At 54.6% G+C, this 16,296-nt stretch overlaps 4 protein-coding genes across 4 annotated transcripts; all 4 read right to left on the bottom strand.

Moving 5' to 3' along the window:
* Positions 1–42: 42 nt before the first annotated feature.
* On the bottom strand, positions 43–681 carry MYCGRDRAFT_94757 (uncharacterized protein; the record flags this gene model as incomplete). The annotated part of the gene is made up of 1 exon (XM_003850829.1): positions 43–681. The coding sequence occupies one exon, from the start codon at positions 679–681 to the stop codon at positions 43–45; it is 639 nt and encodes a 212-aa protein (XP_003850877.1).
* Positions 682–3,951: 3,270 nt separating this feature from the next.
* On the bottom strand, positions 3,952–6,483 carry MYCGRDRAFT_94756 (uncharacterized protein; the record flags this gene model as incomplete). Its single annotated transcript, XM_003850828.1, has 3 exons — positions 3,952–4,759; positions 5,134–5,147; positions 5,650–6,483. The coding sequence occupies 3 exons, from the start codon at positions 6,481–6,483 to the stop codon at positions 3,952–3,954; spliced, it is 1,656 nt and encodes a 551-aa protein (XP_003850876.1).
* A 902-nt stretch (positions 6,484–7,385) lies between these two features.
* On the bottom strand, positions 7,386–8,282 carry MYCGRDRAFT_94755 (uncharacterized protein; the record flags this gene model as incomplete). The annotated part of the gene is made up of 1 exon (XM_003850827.1): positions 7,386–8,282. One exon carries the CDS (start codon positions 8,280–8,282, stop codon positions 7,386–7,388), a length of 897 nt encoding a protein of 298 aa, XP_003850875.1.
* Positions 8,283–9,904: 1,622 nt separating this feature from the next.
* On the bottom strand, positions 9,905–14,401 carry MYCGRDRAFT_94754 (uncharacterized protein; the record flags this gene model as incomplete). Its single annotated transcript, XM_003850826.1, has 1 exon — positions 9,905–14,401. One exon carries the CDS (start codon positions 14,399–14,401, stop codon positions 9,905–9,907), a length of 4,497 nt encoding a protein of 1,498 aa, XP_003850874.1.
* Positions 14,402–16,296: the final 1,895 nt, after the last annotated feature.

The raw sequence follows: 16,296 nt of genomic DNA, 5'->3' as shown, positions 1-16,296 counted from the left end.
TCGAACAGAAACCTTTGCTTCTCTTCGTCCAGCACAAACACTTCACCATACTGTCTTCTGCCCCATCGACTCTCCTCCCTTCTTCACCCAAACAACCAATTTCCGAATGTCCTCCGCCTGCCCACTGGCCGCACACAAGTTCCACCCACCCACGGCTTCAAACATCCACGCTCTCGTCACCGCCACCTGACACCAAACACTCATGCACTGCTCCAGACCCTCATCCGAAAGACTCTCCAGCGGAGCCTTCCCACCCTTGAACTCCATCCGCTCCACCCTCCTCAGCGTGCCGGGCACGGGCATCCGTACAAAGAAGTCGTGGGAGCTGAAAGCAGTAAACACCCATCGGAAGTGCCGCAGAAGCTGATCTGACGGCTGATGGAATGGTCGGCCGCCTAAAGTGTACGTTACATAGCGAGGGTCGTTGGGGTAGACGTGTTCGATCGCGCCGGAGGTGTTGAGGGCGTGGATGCCGGCTTTGCGCGTGGAGCGTGAGATCGCGAGGGCGTTGCGGACGATTTGCCAGTCTTTCGAGGATACTTCCTGAGTGCGCTCGCGGCCGAAAGAGGTGTATCCGTGGATTTTGAGGGGCGTGAGGACGTTTTCGAGGATGATCATTGTTGTGATGTCGTGGGGCAGGGAGCGCCAGATAAGGCGCATGTCTTCGGCGTTGGAGGCCATGCTTGTGGGAGTAAGAGCTTGACTGTTGGCGCGGGGTGCTGGTGTTGTATTGAATGGAGTTGCTAGAGACGTGAATTTCAAGTCGTTGAAGGTCGGGAAGTGAAGCGATCAAAGTCCCCGGAGCTGAGTCAGCTCAAAGTCTTGCCCCCTTTTTGCCTTAGCCTCGACCGAGAAATGCGAAGGACGGATTCAGAGGTTTGCTCTAGGACTGTTGAATTCTAAGACGATGGGCGGCCTGGAGCACGGGACCAGCACAAAGTGGCATCTCAGAAGGATAAGTCAGATCCGCACGTCTTCACTAGCGGGATTGGTCTTTGCAGACAATGTCAATCTCACAAGATTCATGCTCAGTCTCTAGCTATCACCATGACTTCGGACGTCTAGTTTCTCGACAACCATCCCTATCATGACCCATCCCGATCGAGAGAATTTGCGTCAACCAGACCCCAAGCATATGAGTAACTATCTCGCCCGCTCAACAACGTTATTGGCATTGTGAACGGTATGCTCTACGCTCCAGATTCCTACAGTCCGGAAAATCCAAGGCTCCTTCATAGTAGCTCGACAAGCGAAGACCTTTAATACTCAAGCCAATCCTAGCTCGCATACCATGCACGGTACGTCTTTCCCTACTCCAAGCGTTTGAACGTCGTTAATGTCCCCGCAAGAGACAGTCGAACGGTGGTGGTCCACCTTCGTATGCGCTTCGCTCGGTTGTTCGAGCGTATCAAGAGTCCATCGGAAGCGCCGCAGTAAAGACCACAATGCATGGGAAAATGGATGGAAGGTGTAATCCGTGAGGACAGACAGCTGGAAGTGTTGAAAGGCGCTGTGCTTGTTGACGGCGGCGATGCCGGCTTCGCTTTCGTTGGAGGAGATAGGGAGTGGGGTTCGTCAAGCGGGCTTGTCGTCCTTCGGGAAGTCGTCAGTAATGCGGACGAGCTGTGCTGTGTCGAGGCCCCGGTGATAGTCAAGGATCGCGGAACGGTCTTCTTGATATCGCTCGTGTGCCTGGAATGCTGGAGCCGGCGTGAACTTGAAGTTGTCCTTATTGGCGGAGGGCTATGACTTCACTGGGAGCCAGGTCTCGGGTCCGAGCTGCGTAAAGCAAAAAGTGGGGGAGAAGCGAGACACGAGGTCCTGTGGACGCTCAGCGTGTATTGTTGACACCAACGCAATGCTGTCCATTACTGTACAAAAGATGTGCTCCATCCAAGCGCCCATAAGTCGATCGTTGGAATTGGCGGTAAGATCAAGGAAACCGTTGGAGCCACTGAAGTAGTCATATTCGGAGACCTCGTAGCGGAGATGCCAGCACTCTATACGCTCGGCCGTAGTGAAGTAGTTGCATCGCCGCCCACGAAGGAAGCAGCCGAACTCGACCAAGGCGATGGAGTATTGCGCGGGTCTTGTTAACCTCGCGCTGCCATGCCAGGTAACTTCTCTGTTCAACCTTCAATCGGTATACGCTTACAGCGTTTCGACGAGCAAGGCGACTATCTGGGATGATCTGTTCAACTCGACGAAGCTCCAGAACCAGGAGTTCAGCGGACCACCGCTTTAATGCTACCGCACAGTAAACTCTGAACTTTTCTTGTTCGTTCAAGTGTTGGAGAGTGCCTTTCAAGAAGTCCGAGAAGTATTCGCTCAACACTTTGTGGCCGCGAGGTCGAGCATCCCGGATCGAGATTTCTCTCTTCGAATAGCTTCGTACAACATCACGTATACTCTCATGGAGCACCTCGTCGTTCGCAAGCGTGGAGGTGATGGGTGTGTGAGCATTCTCACAGAGTCTCCCCAGGGTGGCGCAGAGCGCATCAGCTCGGCGAAGTCAGCGCCGCTTTAGCTTGGCAACGAATGCTTGAGGGGCGTCCCTGAAGTTGCCGTTGTTCACGGGCAGCGCACGACCAGCACCGATGTCCTCCTTATACTCCTTCAAGTATCCCTCCCAGTCGCCAATTCGCCGCTCGATGTTGGTCTCGATTGTATCTTTAAACTGAAGGCGTATGCTCCGAGCTGCATTGTTCCCCAGTCCGTGCGGCTCGATCAAGATCTCGCTCGTTCTGCAGATGAGCCGCTGGATGTTGACCAAAGCATCGTGACGGAGCATCTCTTCCTATGAAGCGAGCTATGGGTATTTTCCTGCGGCCGCACTCGCAACGAGGTTGATGGCGCTGTTGTAGGCCTCGTTTGACCGAGCGACATCCTTGATTCCTGACCCTCCGTTGGACATACTCTTGTGGTGGTTGCCAATCTCCCCAAGGATAAGAGTCTGCGCCTAAATGTTGATGGTGACCTGGTCTCCCATGGTGAACCCGAATCTTGACGGAGCTTGGTCAGCTCGGCGAAATTGGCGCCGCTTCAGCTGGACAAGGAAAGTTGCAGGGGCGTATCCTCGTCAATTCGAAAGGGGGGGAGTGCCAGAATTCGCTCATTTCGCGGCCGGCGGTTCTGCTCGGCATCGTCATTCCGGCGGGATGCGACGGGGGCGGTGGGCTCCGAGGATGCTGGTGCGGCAAGAATGAGCTTGAAGATGCCTGGGATGTGCGTGTCACGGGGATGGAAGTGTGAAGAATTTCGCCCAGCAGGATGTGTGGCCGAAGGCAGGTCCGTGATCGATGAAAGGACAACGGCAGCTGGAAAATAAGAAGACTACACAGAGTCATTCTCATCGGTTTGGGCCAGGAGGCCTTGGCCAATACAACGGCACTCCCTCCGGTGAAGCGTAAGCGGCTTCTGAAAGCAATGCGACTTATTTCGCCCGGCGACTCGCAGCGGCTACTTGGTACCAGGCATAGTCGCGGGCGTCGCAAAAGTGCGGGTAGAAGAGGGAATGTAAGCGGTTCATTATTATCAAAACGTCGTTGTCTTCCGCAACTGATCTGCTTCCACAGCAGACGTCCACATGAAGCAAAGAGAACCCAAAACACTTATGCCAGTAGGCGACACGCGAGTACAACTCCCCATAAACGCCTTCCTCGGTCCTTGTCATTCGTCCAGAGTTCGCCTCCCAGCCGTAGCACTCTCCCTCTCGACGGACACCTGTTGCATGATGTGTTTCCGTTGCTCGATCTCGCTTCGACCTTAGCAAGCAGATCCACGCCAAAAGATAGCAACGCATTCGGTCCCAGAAAAATCCCTTCCTTTGTATGCAGAATGCCTGTTTCTTTGCATTCACTTTGCGATGTTCTCCACTACTGACGCCCGCGCAAACCGGTTCCAATGCTACATTCATCTCATGACCGCTCATCAAACACGTTCGCGGCTCCCTTACTCCCTGTTCCACCGTAGCAAAGCTCGCATGTCGTCTGCGCTATCCGGCATTGGCAGCGGCCTGCGACGCGAAGACTGGCCTCGGAAAGGCCACTGCGCGTGTGAAGCCATGTCGAGCCATTCTTTGATCTTCTTTTTGACCTCGCTGTCGTCCATGGTAGGAATCGGATTGATCTCGGACGTGATCTCGATGCGTGTGATGGCCTTAGCTTCTGCTCTTCTGGGAAACGGCACGTACACCTTGATACGCGCAGGACGAAAGTCCTGGTCGATTGTCGAACATTCCTCGGTGGGACAGTGGTGGATGCCAGTAAACTCCATCGAGCGGTGCAGCAGATCGAAGTGAGCGAGCACAGCATCCGAGGGTGAGAGGTGGGTCACAAAGCCCGCAGGAACGTATCCATGCCGATCGACGATTTCGAGTGACCTGGGTCGCGCGTGGATCGCGCGTAGCGCCGTCTTGCGAGTTTCTTTGGAGATGAAAAGAGCGTTCTTGAAGGTGTCCCAGTTCCCCGGCTGGATAGCGTGTAAGGGGGGACCTCCATAGAACCAGTGGTTCAGAAGCGCTTTCAATGGTAGTACAGCAAGCGCAGATTCGGTGATGATCATATCCTTGATCTCTGCCGACAAGTCGAACCAAATCTCTGTCATTGGCGCATCCAGTGGGGTTGAGACCTTCGCGGGCAGTGCCTCATGCGCGACGCTTCGCTTTGCAGTCTCCATCGTGTCAACCAGCGGACTCGTGTGCTCCTGCGTATTTCTGAGTCGCAACGAAGATGTTGCAAATGTCGAGAAGAGATGGAGGCTGCAAACCCAAGGGTCAAGATGTAGAAGCCACGGAACGGGCCGAAATCCGACCGCATCCGTCGCCCATCTACGAGTGAATGGGACGGAGATGTAGGTGTTGGAGGCATGTTCAACGACCAAGGGGAGTACAATGAAGTGTTTGCAGGCAAGCTGGAGGTTTATGGATCGTACAGGCGAAGATGGCGGAACATTTGACAAGCCCCGCCTTCCGGTCTAACGCCGTACTTTACATGACCCGACTTGAGCAGTGATCAGAAACGCGGGACTCGGATGTACGAGCCGCAAAAGGCGGGGAGAATACGGCGTGACGGGCAGACACAACCAGCTGGGCGAAGCAATCGAGGACTGAGCGAAAATGCTTCACGAACACACCGTTGCTCGATGATCTGTAACATCGCGGCAAGGCAGCAATCTTGCAGATCAGACAAGTTGGGAGTAGCTGAACACGGAGAAGTGTATAAGAAACGTTTCCGTACAATGATGCAGGGGGTTCAAATGCTATAACAAGAGAATATTAGCCTTGGCCACTCGGACGCTGTCAGTAGCAAGTACAACGAGTCCCTGCGTCCGATGTCTCAAGTCTTAGACTCCGTCTTCTGTTGAACGTATCCACACCATCAAGTCTACATCGATGCGGAGACTGGTCCATTCCCTGTTGGTCAGAAGTCCATTGAGAGGAATTCCTGCATCCTTCCAATGCGTTTCTTGATGATCAGCGTTGAAGACGGTCTCTCGCCATCACAAGTCTGAGGAGACTTGAACGAAGGAACGTTGCTTCCCTGTGAAGCTGTGAGGAACGCCGCTCCCGATGCTGTGAGACAACCCTCCTTAGCCCTGCCCTCGATCAGAAAGTCACCTCCAACTTCCGACGCTTCCGTGCTCTCTCACTCCTGTCGACCTCTGCCAGACGACGTGTGTGGAACCGCACATTCCTCCATTCGCTTCGTAGATGAGCAATTTCCGGACGTCCAAGATGTCGCCAATGCCAGGCCGCATGCTCCATCCACCAACAGTGCGGAACAGGTAGCATTCCAACTTCGCACGGTCGCAGATGCTAGAGATGAAAGCTTCGATTTCGGCGTCGCTACGATCGATTGGCAAGCCGTCGGTTGGAACCACGACATGTTCCACTCGTCGAATCACTCCTGGATTCGGGAACCTGACGATAAGACGGATCGGAACACGGCGTCTGTAGAGGACCATGTCCCAAACCGTAGTACTGAGCCATCTGAAGTGGCGTAAGAGCCACCATGACGGCTGAGTGCTTGGAGGAGGAACCTCATCTCCTGACCAGACAGGCGATGCCTCCCCCGAGAACGCAGAGCGTGTGCTTCTTGGGTAAGAGTGATGAGCATGCGCAATGTCCCAGTTCTCGATCGTGCCGCGGGCATTCAAAGCACGAATAACATCCCGGCGGATGCCAGTAGACACTGCGAGAGTGTTGCGTACACGCTGCCATTTCTGCGGCTCCAGTGCTCTGATATGTTCGATACGAGTAGGGGGTTGCCAGTTGGTACCATCATGGCGATAGTACGTATGGGCGTTTATGCTTAGAGGTGTGAGAGCCACGTCCACGATGATAATGCTCGCAATCTCAGGAGGGAGTCGTTTCCAGACAAGGGTCATGTCGGGGTTTTCTGGCTTGTTTTGAGGCCCACATTGGTCCTGATGTGGTCCGGTTTGGGACGGATCCTCAGAATACGCCGTCCGACTGCGGCGCATAGTGGGGAGGAATCGATTGTTCATTGCGCTGGATGTTGTCTCTCAAAGCTAGTGCTGAGGATGATCATGGGGGGTAATAAGCGGAAAGCCGGCAATGATGAAGCGGACGAGCAAGCAGAAACCTGGCCCAGAACACTTAAGCATGACCAGCGCTTTCTACGGCCCGCGGTGGCAAACTTTGACTTCAATTCCTGACTTCGTGGAGCGAATGAGCAGATCACATGGAGACGGGTGGACATGTCTCAGATTGGGATCTGCTCAGACGTCAAAACACTTCGTTGTCTTAAACTTCTCCTCCACCCTTATTGTCCTGCCCAAAGCCTTTCGTTGAAGTCTTGCCTTTGACCGACCCTGCGCGGTAGCGTGGCGAGCTCATGTATGCATCAAGAGAAGTAGAGGAAAGCACAATGTAAACGTAAGCGAAAAGATATCAGTCTTGCTCAGTAAGTGCGCTGACTGACGGACGTTGAAACCTTTTTGATCCTCCCTGCATCCACAATGTGCTTGCGAGGATGTGTAGTGCTGCAAGGTTCGTTACCTCTTCCCGTTCTTGAAGCTTCTTCTTATCCTTCTCCAATTCGCGTGGGAGCTGTAGCGAGGTTCTATTTGTGCGAGGATGGCGGTTCATCGCCGTTCATACTCCGTTCGATCTTAATCGTCTTCTTCTGTGCCACTCAACCATTCGTGTGGGAAACATGGGGTAGCCAACACCGTTCCGTGGAGTCGCACAGTATCGCTAATACCTGGCTATGCCTTCGAAGTCGCCTTCAGGCGAAGCCATCATATCTCCCTCGTATGCTGCAGACTGTTTCTCCCCATGAGGGGAAGAAGACAGTGAAGTCGTTGAATTAAAAGAAGTGCCGGCCGATGACATGCATGCCCGAACATCTGGATTGGTCCCATCATGTTCCACCGCCCTTCCTTTTCTTCTGCGCATTCGCTTCCCTTGTGGTATCTCCAACCTCTGCTTTTCGTTTGGCGATGCGTGCATTGCGTTGGTTCATGCGTGCGTTGCGTTTCTCGAAGCGTGCATTGCGTGCCGCTCGCTTACGGATCCTCCATTCCCACAGCGGACCATCCTTCCAGACGAGCAACTTGCGAATGTCCGAGGCATTACCGGTAGCACAAGCCATGTCCCAGCCTCCGACGGTTCGAAACTGATTACTCCACCGACCTGCCGTCCTACACAATCCCGCCATGAAGGCTTCAAGTTCCGCATCACCGTATGGTTTCTCGGGTGCAGGCGTGGGCATAAGCACGTGTTCGACCCTCCTCAGCACGCCTGGGTGCGGAAATCTGACCATCAACCGGACCGAAGCCCGTTCACTCAACATGCCAGTATTGTGAAGGTTGACGTGGAGCCATCGAAAGTGACGCAATAGCCACCACGAGGGCTCGCTGTTTGATGGTGGAGATGAAGAGTATGGGGGCGGGAAGTATTTCCATCTTTCGTTTTCGATGGAGCCGTATCTGTTCAGCGCACGAATCGCATCTCGACGAGTACTCAAAGATACGGCGAGCGTATTGCGGACCTGTTGCCATTTTTCTGGTTCCAGAGCTCTCATATGATCGTACTCTTCGTTTTGACGTCCGCGGTAGGTCTTTCCGTGCAGTCGAAGCGGTGTGAGGGCATTGATAACGATGATCATGCTGACAAGCTCGGGAAGCAGTCCTTTCCAGACAGTACTCATGTTCACTTCGTCTAGCGTTTTGCGGAGCCCGCGATCTTCAGCTTTCGATGTAGGGACGCGCGGATTCGCGAAATCCGCCGGAATCTTGGGGCGCAATGCGAGGCGCATCGTTGCCATTCCGGATCAGTTGGTGCACACGACGGAATGTTGTTTCGTGGAACTTTTGAAGTTGACGAAGTGGGAGTCCAAGAAGTTCACGAGCGGACGTGAATGGGCCCAGCGTGTTCTACGGCCCGTGCGGACAAACTTTGACTTCACATCCTAATGTCACGGAGAGCCTCCACGAGTAGATCACATTGATGCCTATAAAGCCTGCCTGATTCCTTCATAAGGCGACGGTGAGACTAGACTCCCACGTGTAAGAAGACCTAGGTATGTACGTGAGCTCCAGCCCGGTGTGAAGCAAGTACAGCGATCCAGTGAGCAGGTCCACGCCAGCGATCGCGCGGGAATACATGGAACGATGCTCGAAAGATCCAAATCGCTGGAAACGTCTATTTCCGGAGATCCTTTCAAAGTGTTCTCTTTGTTCCGATTTACGGCAGACACCCATCTCTGGCGGTTGCGTTCCTTCAAGCTGCATGATACATTAAGTTCAGTCCTCACGATCAATTTGTGAAGGTTTGGGGCCACTCAAGGCGGTGATGGGAAGGAAGGGACGAGTGAAGAAGCAGGTTCGCATTGACGAAAAGAATACACGCCTGGCCTCGCCATGAATGACCGTGGACGGTCAGGTATCCAACAACCACGGAGGGTATCACGGCCTAGAGCAAGACTTTGTCTTGCCTCCTCCTCCATTAGTGCCATGGGAGCATCGACCTGCCAGTTGGATTTCGTGGCGGTCGAAAATCGTCCATGACGACCAAGCTTGTTCAGCATGTCTCTCTGTGCTGTTACCGTCTTGCCCGAAGCCTTCCACTGAGACGCCATATGTAGCTCCCATTGACCAGCAAAGGAAGAGTGGAGATCTCAACTTTTGGTAAGGTCAAATTTCATTCCTAGCAGTCTCCGGCGTGCAACAGCTTCGATTTGCGGGCTTCCGCTTGTAGGACATGTGATCAGACTCTCTCCGAAGAGTTCAGACTTTTCGATGGTCATCTACGCGACAGTCAGTGCTCAGTCACAGTGGCCTTCTTCAAGCTGAGATGATGACTGTGCACAGGGAAAGAGTAGATTAGCGAGATTAGAGCAGCGAACGACGGGCAATAGAAGGCCGCGAGGGTCTGGAACTTGATTCGTTTCGTCTGCAACGACGATGGATCTACTTCAGCTAGACATGTATTTCCTGCCAGTCCCATCGTTGCAATGGTCGCCGCGCACGTCAATCTGTAGCTCTCTCACTCGCTTCATCAGCGCTTTTCCGGCGGCTCTATGTCTGTGTCTTCATTCCGATCACTTTCGTCTGCATGCTCTCATCCATCCTGCCGAGGAGCATGTCCATCGCATCTTGGCCCGCTCCTCCAGATGAAGTGCTTGTCCGCCTCGACAGTTGTCATTCCCTTCCAATATGCCACTCACAAAATCCAAGTCTCCGTGGCCATTCCCGGCACTCTTTTCTGCCTGCCGATCATACCGTTCCATCCTTCACAGTAATTCCCTCCTACCCTTTCTGTCTGCCAGCCGTTACCATTCGGTCCTTTCCCATCAGCTCCACCACCTGACTCCGCCATCCGTTCCCAATACCCGATCGATTCACCTTTCCTCCTCTAGCTCAGGCTACCCGCTCACGCCTATGCGGCCGGAGCTGGAGGCTCAGTGCCATCGACAGCGGTCGGAGCGATCTTGCCGGCCCGCATCTCCGTCAAGTCCTCCTTCTCCACCGCGGGAGCCATCTGCTCCGGACTCTGTCTCGCCAAAGGCCGGGAGTGAGATCCATTCTGGCGCTCTGAGAGCTGCTGCGACTTCGAGCTGTGAGCCCGAGGAGCATCGCCAGGGTCAATCTCTGAATCCGAGGAGGAATCCTCGATGAATGGTGCTTTGTTTGCTGGCTTCGCGCGGGATTTGCCCTCCGACGCGATGTTTGCGTTCACGCGCGAGGGTGCGGGAGTGCCTTCCAGTAGCGGAGCGAAGGGAGAAGACGGACCCCCCGGAGAGGCCGTCTTCATACGCTTCACGCCGTTGGAGGGAGTGCCAGTATTGTTGGCGCCTTGGTCGCGGTTGACTTCACCGGAAGCATCACGCTTGCGCTTGCTGCTGGGCCCAGCTGCACTGCCAACACTTCCAAGACCTCCAGCTGTGCCTCCACTCCCCATCGCCGACGCAAATTGCCGAGACGTGAATGCAGCGTGGCTGCGGCCGCCGTCGTCATCATCGGAATCGTTGTCCGAGTCGTCGCGGAAGCCATTGTTGCCATCTGAGTCACTGTCTGAATCAATGTTGTATGAGGTCTGTGGAGCTTTGCGCTGCACTTCAGACCCCTTTGCAATGACTTGTGGCGTAGCCTTCGGGAGAGACTGGACAGCCTGCTGTGGCTTGTCGACGTTCTTTGCGTTGGGCTTGCCTGCAACCTCCTGCGGGTTGTTCCCATCGTCTGATTCGAGGTCGTCTGAGACATAGTCGTTGATCGGCGGAGACCGAGCTGGGCGAGCACGCGACTGTGAAGCGTCTAGCTCATTGCCTGCCGCGCCGTAGAAGTCGGAAAGATGTGACACCTTTGCATCATCTCCTTCATCATCGGTCGCATCAGGAAGATCGTCATCATCTTGCTCCAGGTCGGCTGTCGAGCTCGTAGCTTGTGCTGCGGTCATGACTGGTGCTGCACGACCACCGGCAGCGAGATGACCGAAATGGGAGGCGAAAGTGTTTCCAGTCGCAGTGATGGCAATGCCGGTCATGTTGTCATTTCCAAAATCATCCGAGCCATCGGAGTCGTCTCCATCAGACTCATCTCCATCGGTTTCCTCTTCGTCACCGTTGGCTTGGTCTTCATCGTTGAATTCATCTTCAAGATCGTCCAGCTCCTTCTCCATTGCCTCATCTTCCGAGTCATCGAAGTCATCGTCGAGATCATCGTCCTTGTCATCGTCCTCATCTGCAGGGTTGTGGCCTCGATTGCCTCCAAGAATCGTTAGGTACGCATCGCGAAGTGCATGACCAGCAGTCTCGCTGTGGGCGGTCGTCTGATTTGCGCACCCAAGATAGTCCGCGATCTCATCCCACTGGGTCAAGTTGTTTGAGATCCTGTCAAAGCCACGATCTTCAACAGCGGAGTAGAGACGAAGAGGATCGACGACATTGCGACCGAGAGAAAGTGGACCGATAGGAACCAGACCGGCCACATCACGATCGAACAGCTGCTGAAAGGTCGCCCTGTCGTCGAAGAGATTCAGCGTGGTGTTGAAGGCGTGGCGATGAGGGTCTGGCAAAAATGGGCGAAGCATTTTCTCAAATGTAGCGTACACATAGTCGAGCGGCGCACCGTTGACGTGGGACAAATGCAAATCGTGTGCCAGGCTCGACCAGACTTCGGGAGATGTGGTATGGTTGAAGGACCCATACGAGTCCACCTGCTTGCGATAGGCCTCGTACAGGCCATACAAGGAGATCTTGACGCCGTGGATGCTGTAGTCATACAGCGCAAGAACCGTGGTATTGTGGCGAGGAGCCAAAAACTCCAGAAGAGGCAATTGCTCCGAGCAATGCTGCTTGAGGCTCGCGAGCTCTCTAGTTTCACGTTCGCGGTCCAGTCTTGACCACTCCGTTGCATTACTCACAGGGCCGAACTCCGGGAACTGCTTCTCCAGATTACGGAGACGGTCGTGGTAGACCGCCAACAGAGTACTCTCGGCGAGCTCCAATTCAACTTTGTCATCGTTGTTCGTCCACAGCAGATTCAGCTGGTCCATAGCGCCGAAAGAGCATTCGTGGTCGCCCTTGCTGATCGACAATATGATCATGTCGTACCCTCCGAAGTCGGCGATGATTTGAGCAAACAGGTAAGGTCGCGGAGGCTGCAGCTTCATATCCTCCCCGCTCAGATCCAGTCCAACGGGATCTGTAATCTCATGCTTGTCCTCCAAGGCCATGGCGTAGGCGGCCTCCTGCTTAGCAAACGTCAACGGATGAATCCATTGCCGATAGAAGTCACGAAGCTTCTCCCCAGCGCCTTCAGCAACCATCCTGCCATCGCAGAGCATCTGCGCAAGCTGATTCCAGTGGCTGACATCCTGGCTATGGTTGAAGCTGGTCGTCTCGATCATAAGCCTCAACTCAAACATGTCAATATCGAGAGCATTGCCATCGGCGATGCCCATCACACTCGAAGCTGCATCGATCTGCTGCTTCGTTTTGCTGTGAAGAGCACTCAAGTCGCTGAAGAACTTCTGCCGGGGGTCGATCTTCTCGACTGCGCCGTCAACTCCCGCCGCTGGAACAGCGCTGCTCGTGCCGTTGTTGGCCATAGCAGAGTGCGCCTCGGATCCATTCTGGTCAAGAGGCTGCTTGTTTGCTGGCGCCGTGGGAGATTTGGAAGGCGCGGCAGGATTGTCGTCACCTGTACCGGCAATCGGGACCTGAGAGGCGTTCACAACGCCGCTTTCCGATGGATCCGTGAAAGGAGGGTCCTCCTCGACAACAGCGTTGCCTTGGGTAGTCTGAGCGACTTCTTCGATGTTGCTGTTGGAGGCATCCGGGAAAGATGGCCACTCATCAGCTCCAGCGTTCGCCACTGGAGTCTGCGTGACGTGTCCAATATTCCTGTCGGACAGACCCGGCAAAGACAATGTCTGGTCGACCTCGTCACTGCCTTGCACGGCGGAGTCATTGTCTTCAAACACTTCTTGCTCTTTGCCGACTGTGGTGAGATCTTTTGGCTCCTCGCCTGGAGCCTCCGCCTTGTCTGCATTGCTCTTTTCGAATCCACTGCCAGTATCCTCGCCGGCATCTTTGCCAGCAGCTGGCTCAATTTGACCTGCTGCTTCATCTCCTCCAGCTTCATCTCCTCCAGCTTCATCTCTTCCAGCTACATCTCCTCCAGCATTGTTGGCGGCAGTGTCTGTATCTTTCTGCGCCTCAGCGAGACCTGCGACCGATGGATGGAATGCTGCGGCGGGCTCCACTCCCGATGTAGCAGGGGCAGCCGATGCAGACGTGGCACCGCCAAGATGTTGCTTTTCAGCCGAAGTTTGCTCAGTCTGGCTCGTCTGAGTAGTCGCCTGAGCCTTTGACGCATTGGTGGAGCCGGCGTTCTGCTCAGCGGAGGTCTCGGTATCGGCATTCCCATTCCGTGGAGCATGAGTCGGCGCTGCATCGACTTCACCTCCAGCGTCGTCCACCTGCGTAGAAGTTTCCTGCCCAGTGATTGCAGCTTGACCATTCGTCTCTTCAGCGAGATCGTCTTCTGGTCCCGCGCCAATGGCTTGATTGCCTGAGTCGGTAGTCTCCTCCTCCTGAGCGTCCTCGTTCGATGGACCCGCGACTTCAGCATCTCCAACGATTGTACCTGCACCTGCAGTCTGCTCTGGCCCTCCACCTTGCATCTCATGTTCCGCATAAGCGCCACCCTGCACATTGTGATCATCCTCTTCGTCACGGCCATCTTCCTCGTCTTGCTGTGTCTGAGCAGGAGGTGCGACTGTCGCTTGAATCGGCGCAGCAGTCACTGCGGGTACTGGTGCTGGAGGTGGAGCTTGAACTGAAGGTGCGGTGGCAGCAGGCGCAGTGGCAACAGGCGCAGTGGCACCAGCCACCGTTGGGGTGACAGGACCTTGACTGCGAGTCACACGGTTTGATTTGCCTGACCGGAAGACCTTCTTTGCCTTTGCAAATTTTCTCGGCGCAACGGCAGTCCCTCCCATGGTCACATCTCCATTCTGCTCCTCATTCTCCACTTCATCTGCCGTCTCGTTCACCCCATTTCGATCTTGTGGCTGTGCTAAAGAAGGTCCTTTGCCTCGTCTGCGCTTGTTCTCCGCCGGCTTCGACGGTGGTGCTTTGCGCTTGATGCCTGTAGTGGACGACGATGATGCGCCGGTCTTCTTCTTTCCACCCGTCTTGCTCTTCGTGCCTGCCTTGGTCTTTGCGACTCGTCCGGTCCCAACCTTGCTCGCCTGCTTGAGGCTCTTCTTTGCGGATGCCTTTACTTCTCCCTGACCAAGACGCTGTGTTCTCGCCGGAGTGTTGCGCAAAACTCGTGCTCCACCGTTGGAAGTGCTGCGTCTGCTCCGAGCAGTGCCGTTGATGATGTTTCCTAGGTCGATGCCCGCCGTGTCGGGGTCGCCTCTCGTCATCTTGAGATGACGGAGCGAAGTTATGTTTCTTTCTCGCTTCTGCTCTTGGACTGTTGAGTTTTGTTGTATCGTATCCTTCGGTGTTTGACCAGCTTTGCGTGTGTCGAATTGCTGCTGCGGCGGTGGCGGCAATGCGTTCGATGTGGTGGGTTGCAAAATGTGGTGAAGAGAAGATGACAGCTGGAGCGCGAATGTTTGTTTACTGGCGGCACGCCCCACCAAGTTTGCTAGCGCGAAAAATCCCGCCCGACGTTGCCCGCCAAGTCGAGTTTAGCGCACGGGCCGATCCCGAAACCTTGTTCGAGTGAATGCAATAGCGACAGCCCTGGAAGCGTAAATTGACAGAGGACTGTGTTCATCGAATAAAACAAGTTTTAAAGATACTGTGGTCAACTTGAACAAATCTGAATCGTAGCAAGTCGGTACTCCCACCCATTCGACACTCCGCCGCTGTGCTGTCATGCGCCTCATCTTCCAAGGCACAATCCCCTCAATCCTGCAGACAGAGATGGCCTCCTCCGCACTGACGTCCGCCTCTCTCCGCGACTCCTCGATCTCATGCATCTGGATCGTCTGCTCCTCGGTCGCCTATGCCTGCTTCCCTCCCTTCGACTGCTCTCTCGGCCACTTCTGCTGTGCCTCCTGTCCCGGGATCTGGTCTCATAGTGGTACCTCGGCTCCGTGGCCTCGTAGTGGTGCCTTGGATATCTCGTCTGGTGATAGCTTCCCGGAATGGGGGTTTCATAGCAGTGCCTCGCGCCCCTCGCCCGGTACATGCGATCGAGATTGTACCGAGCTTGCCTTTCAAGCCGCCGGACAAGCCTTGCGCGAGTGCTCGCCCGCGAACTGTAGCCTCCTTTCAGCCAATATTCAAGTATTGAATGCCTGACCTCGCCGTCGATGTAAGTCATGCTGCTCGGCTGATGAGTGACTGAAATTCGATACATCATGACGTTGACCCGATCTCGTGCAGCCTCCCAGCCGCCTCTCCTCGCGAAGCTATGGGACAGTGCTTCGTCCTCGACTCGACGTACTACGCTGGAGTCTCTGTCATCGTTGAGGATGATCCAGATCGCGGCCTGGCAATCCAGGTACCACTCCATACTGAGTCTTTCGTTCTCGGTCATGGTGGACATTTCGGTGGTGGATGTCTCGCTGACGAGGCGATTGAAGTGCGGGGTGGCTGTCTGGCGATTCGATTGAGATGGTATGATAAGATGAAGGAGAACGTGATTTGAAGTCCAAAGACGTTCTGAATGCCGAACGAGGAGGACCGGATGTCCACAGCAAACACGACAGGTCCGGTCATAAGATCGCTGTCAATGCTTGGGATACTTCGATTGCTGGGATCACGAGGTGGATATGACAGCAACAGATGAACTTCAGGCGCTTAATCTAGTACAAGGCCCAATGACCCTGCGGACGAGTCTCGTGCAGCTCATCCCCTCAATGCACGCTACTCCCAGGAAGCGTGCCGGCCAATAGGATCAACCTCGAACTAGATCACGCTAACGGGTGTTATCCGCATTGTACATACAGATCCAGTATTCATTGGCTATGAATTGACCTCAGCTTCAGACGGTTCTAGACTCACGATCTTCGCAAGCTGCTTCCCTGTCTGCTCCCGCCCCCATCGAACCTACAGGCTGATGTCCACGTCTCACGGCGTTTGCTTACCCGGATCCATCTCCATTTGTCGAGAAGCAGGAGCTGGATCTCCTACCTTTGTCCCTTCAAGTTCGACGTTAAGAGAGGTATTCGATCGACTCCAAGCCCGGGAGTTGAATACAACGGTAAAGTCATTCACAAACACACATGTCGAGCATACTTTTGGGAGCGGGAGAGGAGCGAGGATGTTCCTGACGTCCATGTCAAGGATGCTGCAAATTCGGCCC

Source organism: Zymoseptoria tritici, chromosome 7 (genome assembly GCF_000219625.1).
Source record: "Zymoseptoria tritici IPO323 chromosome 7, whole genome shotgun sequence".
Classification (NCBI taxonomy): domain Eukaryota; kingdom Fungi; phylum Ascomycota; class Dothideomycetes; order Mycosphaerellales; family Mycosphaerellaceae; genus Zymoseptoria; species Zymoseptoria tritici.
The sequence above is the reverse complement of the archived record's forward strand: the minus strand, read 5'-3'. Positions and strand labels throughout refer to the sequence as shown.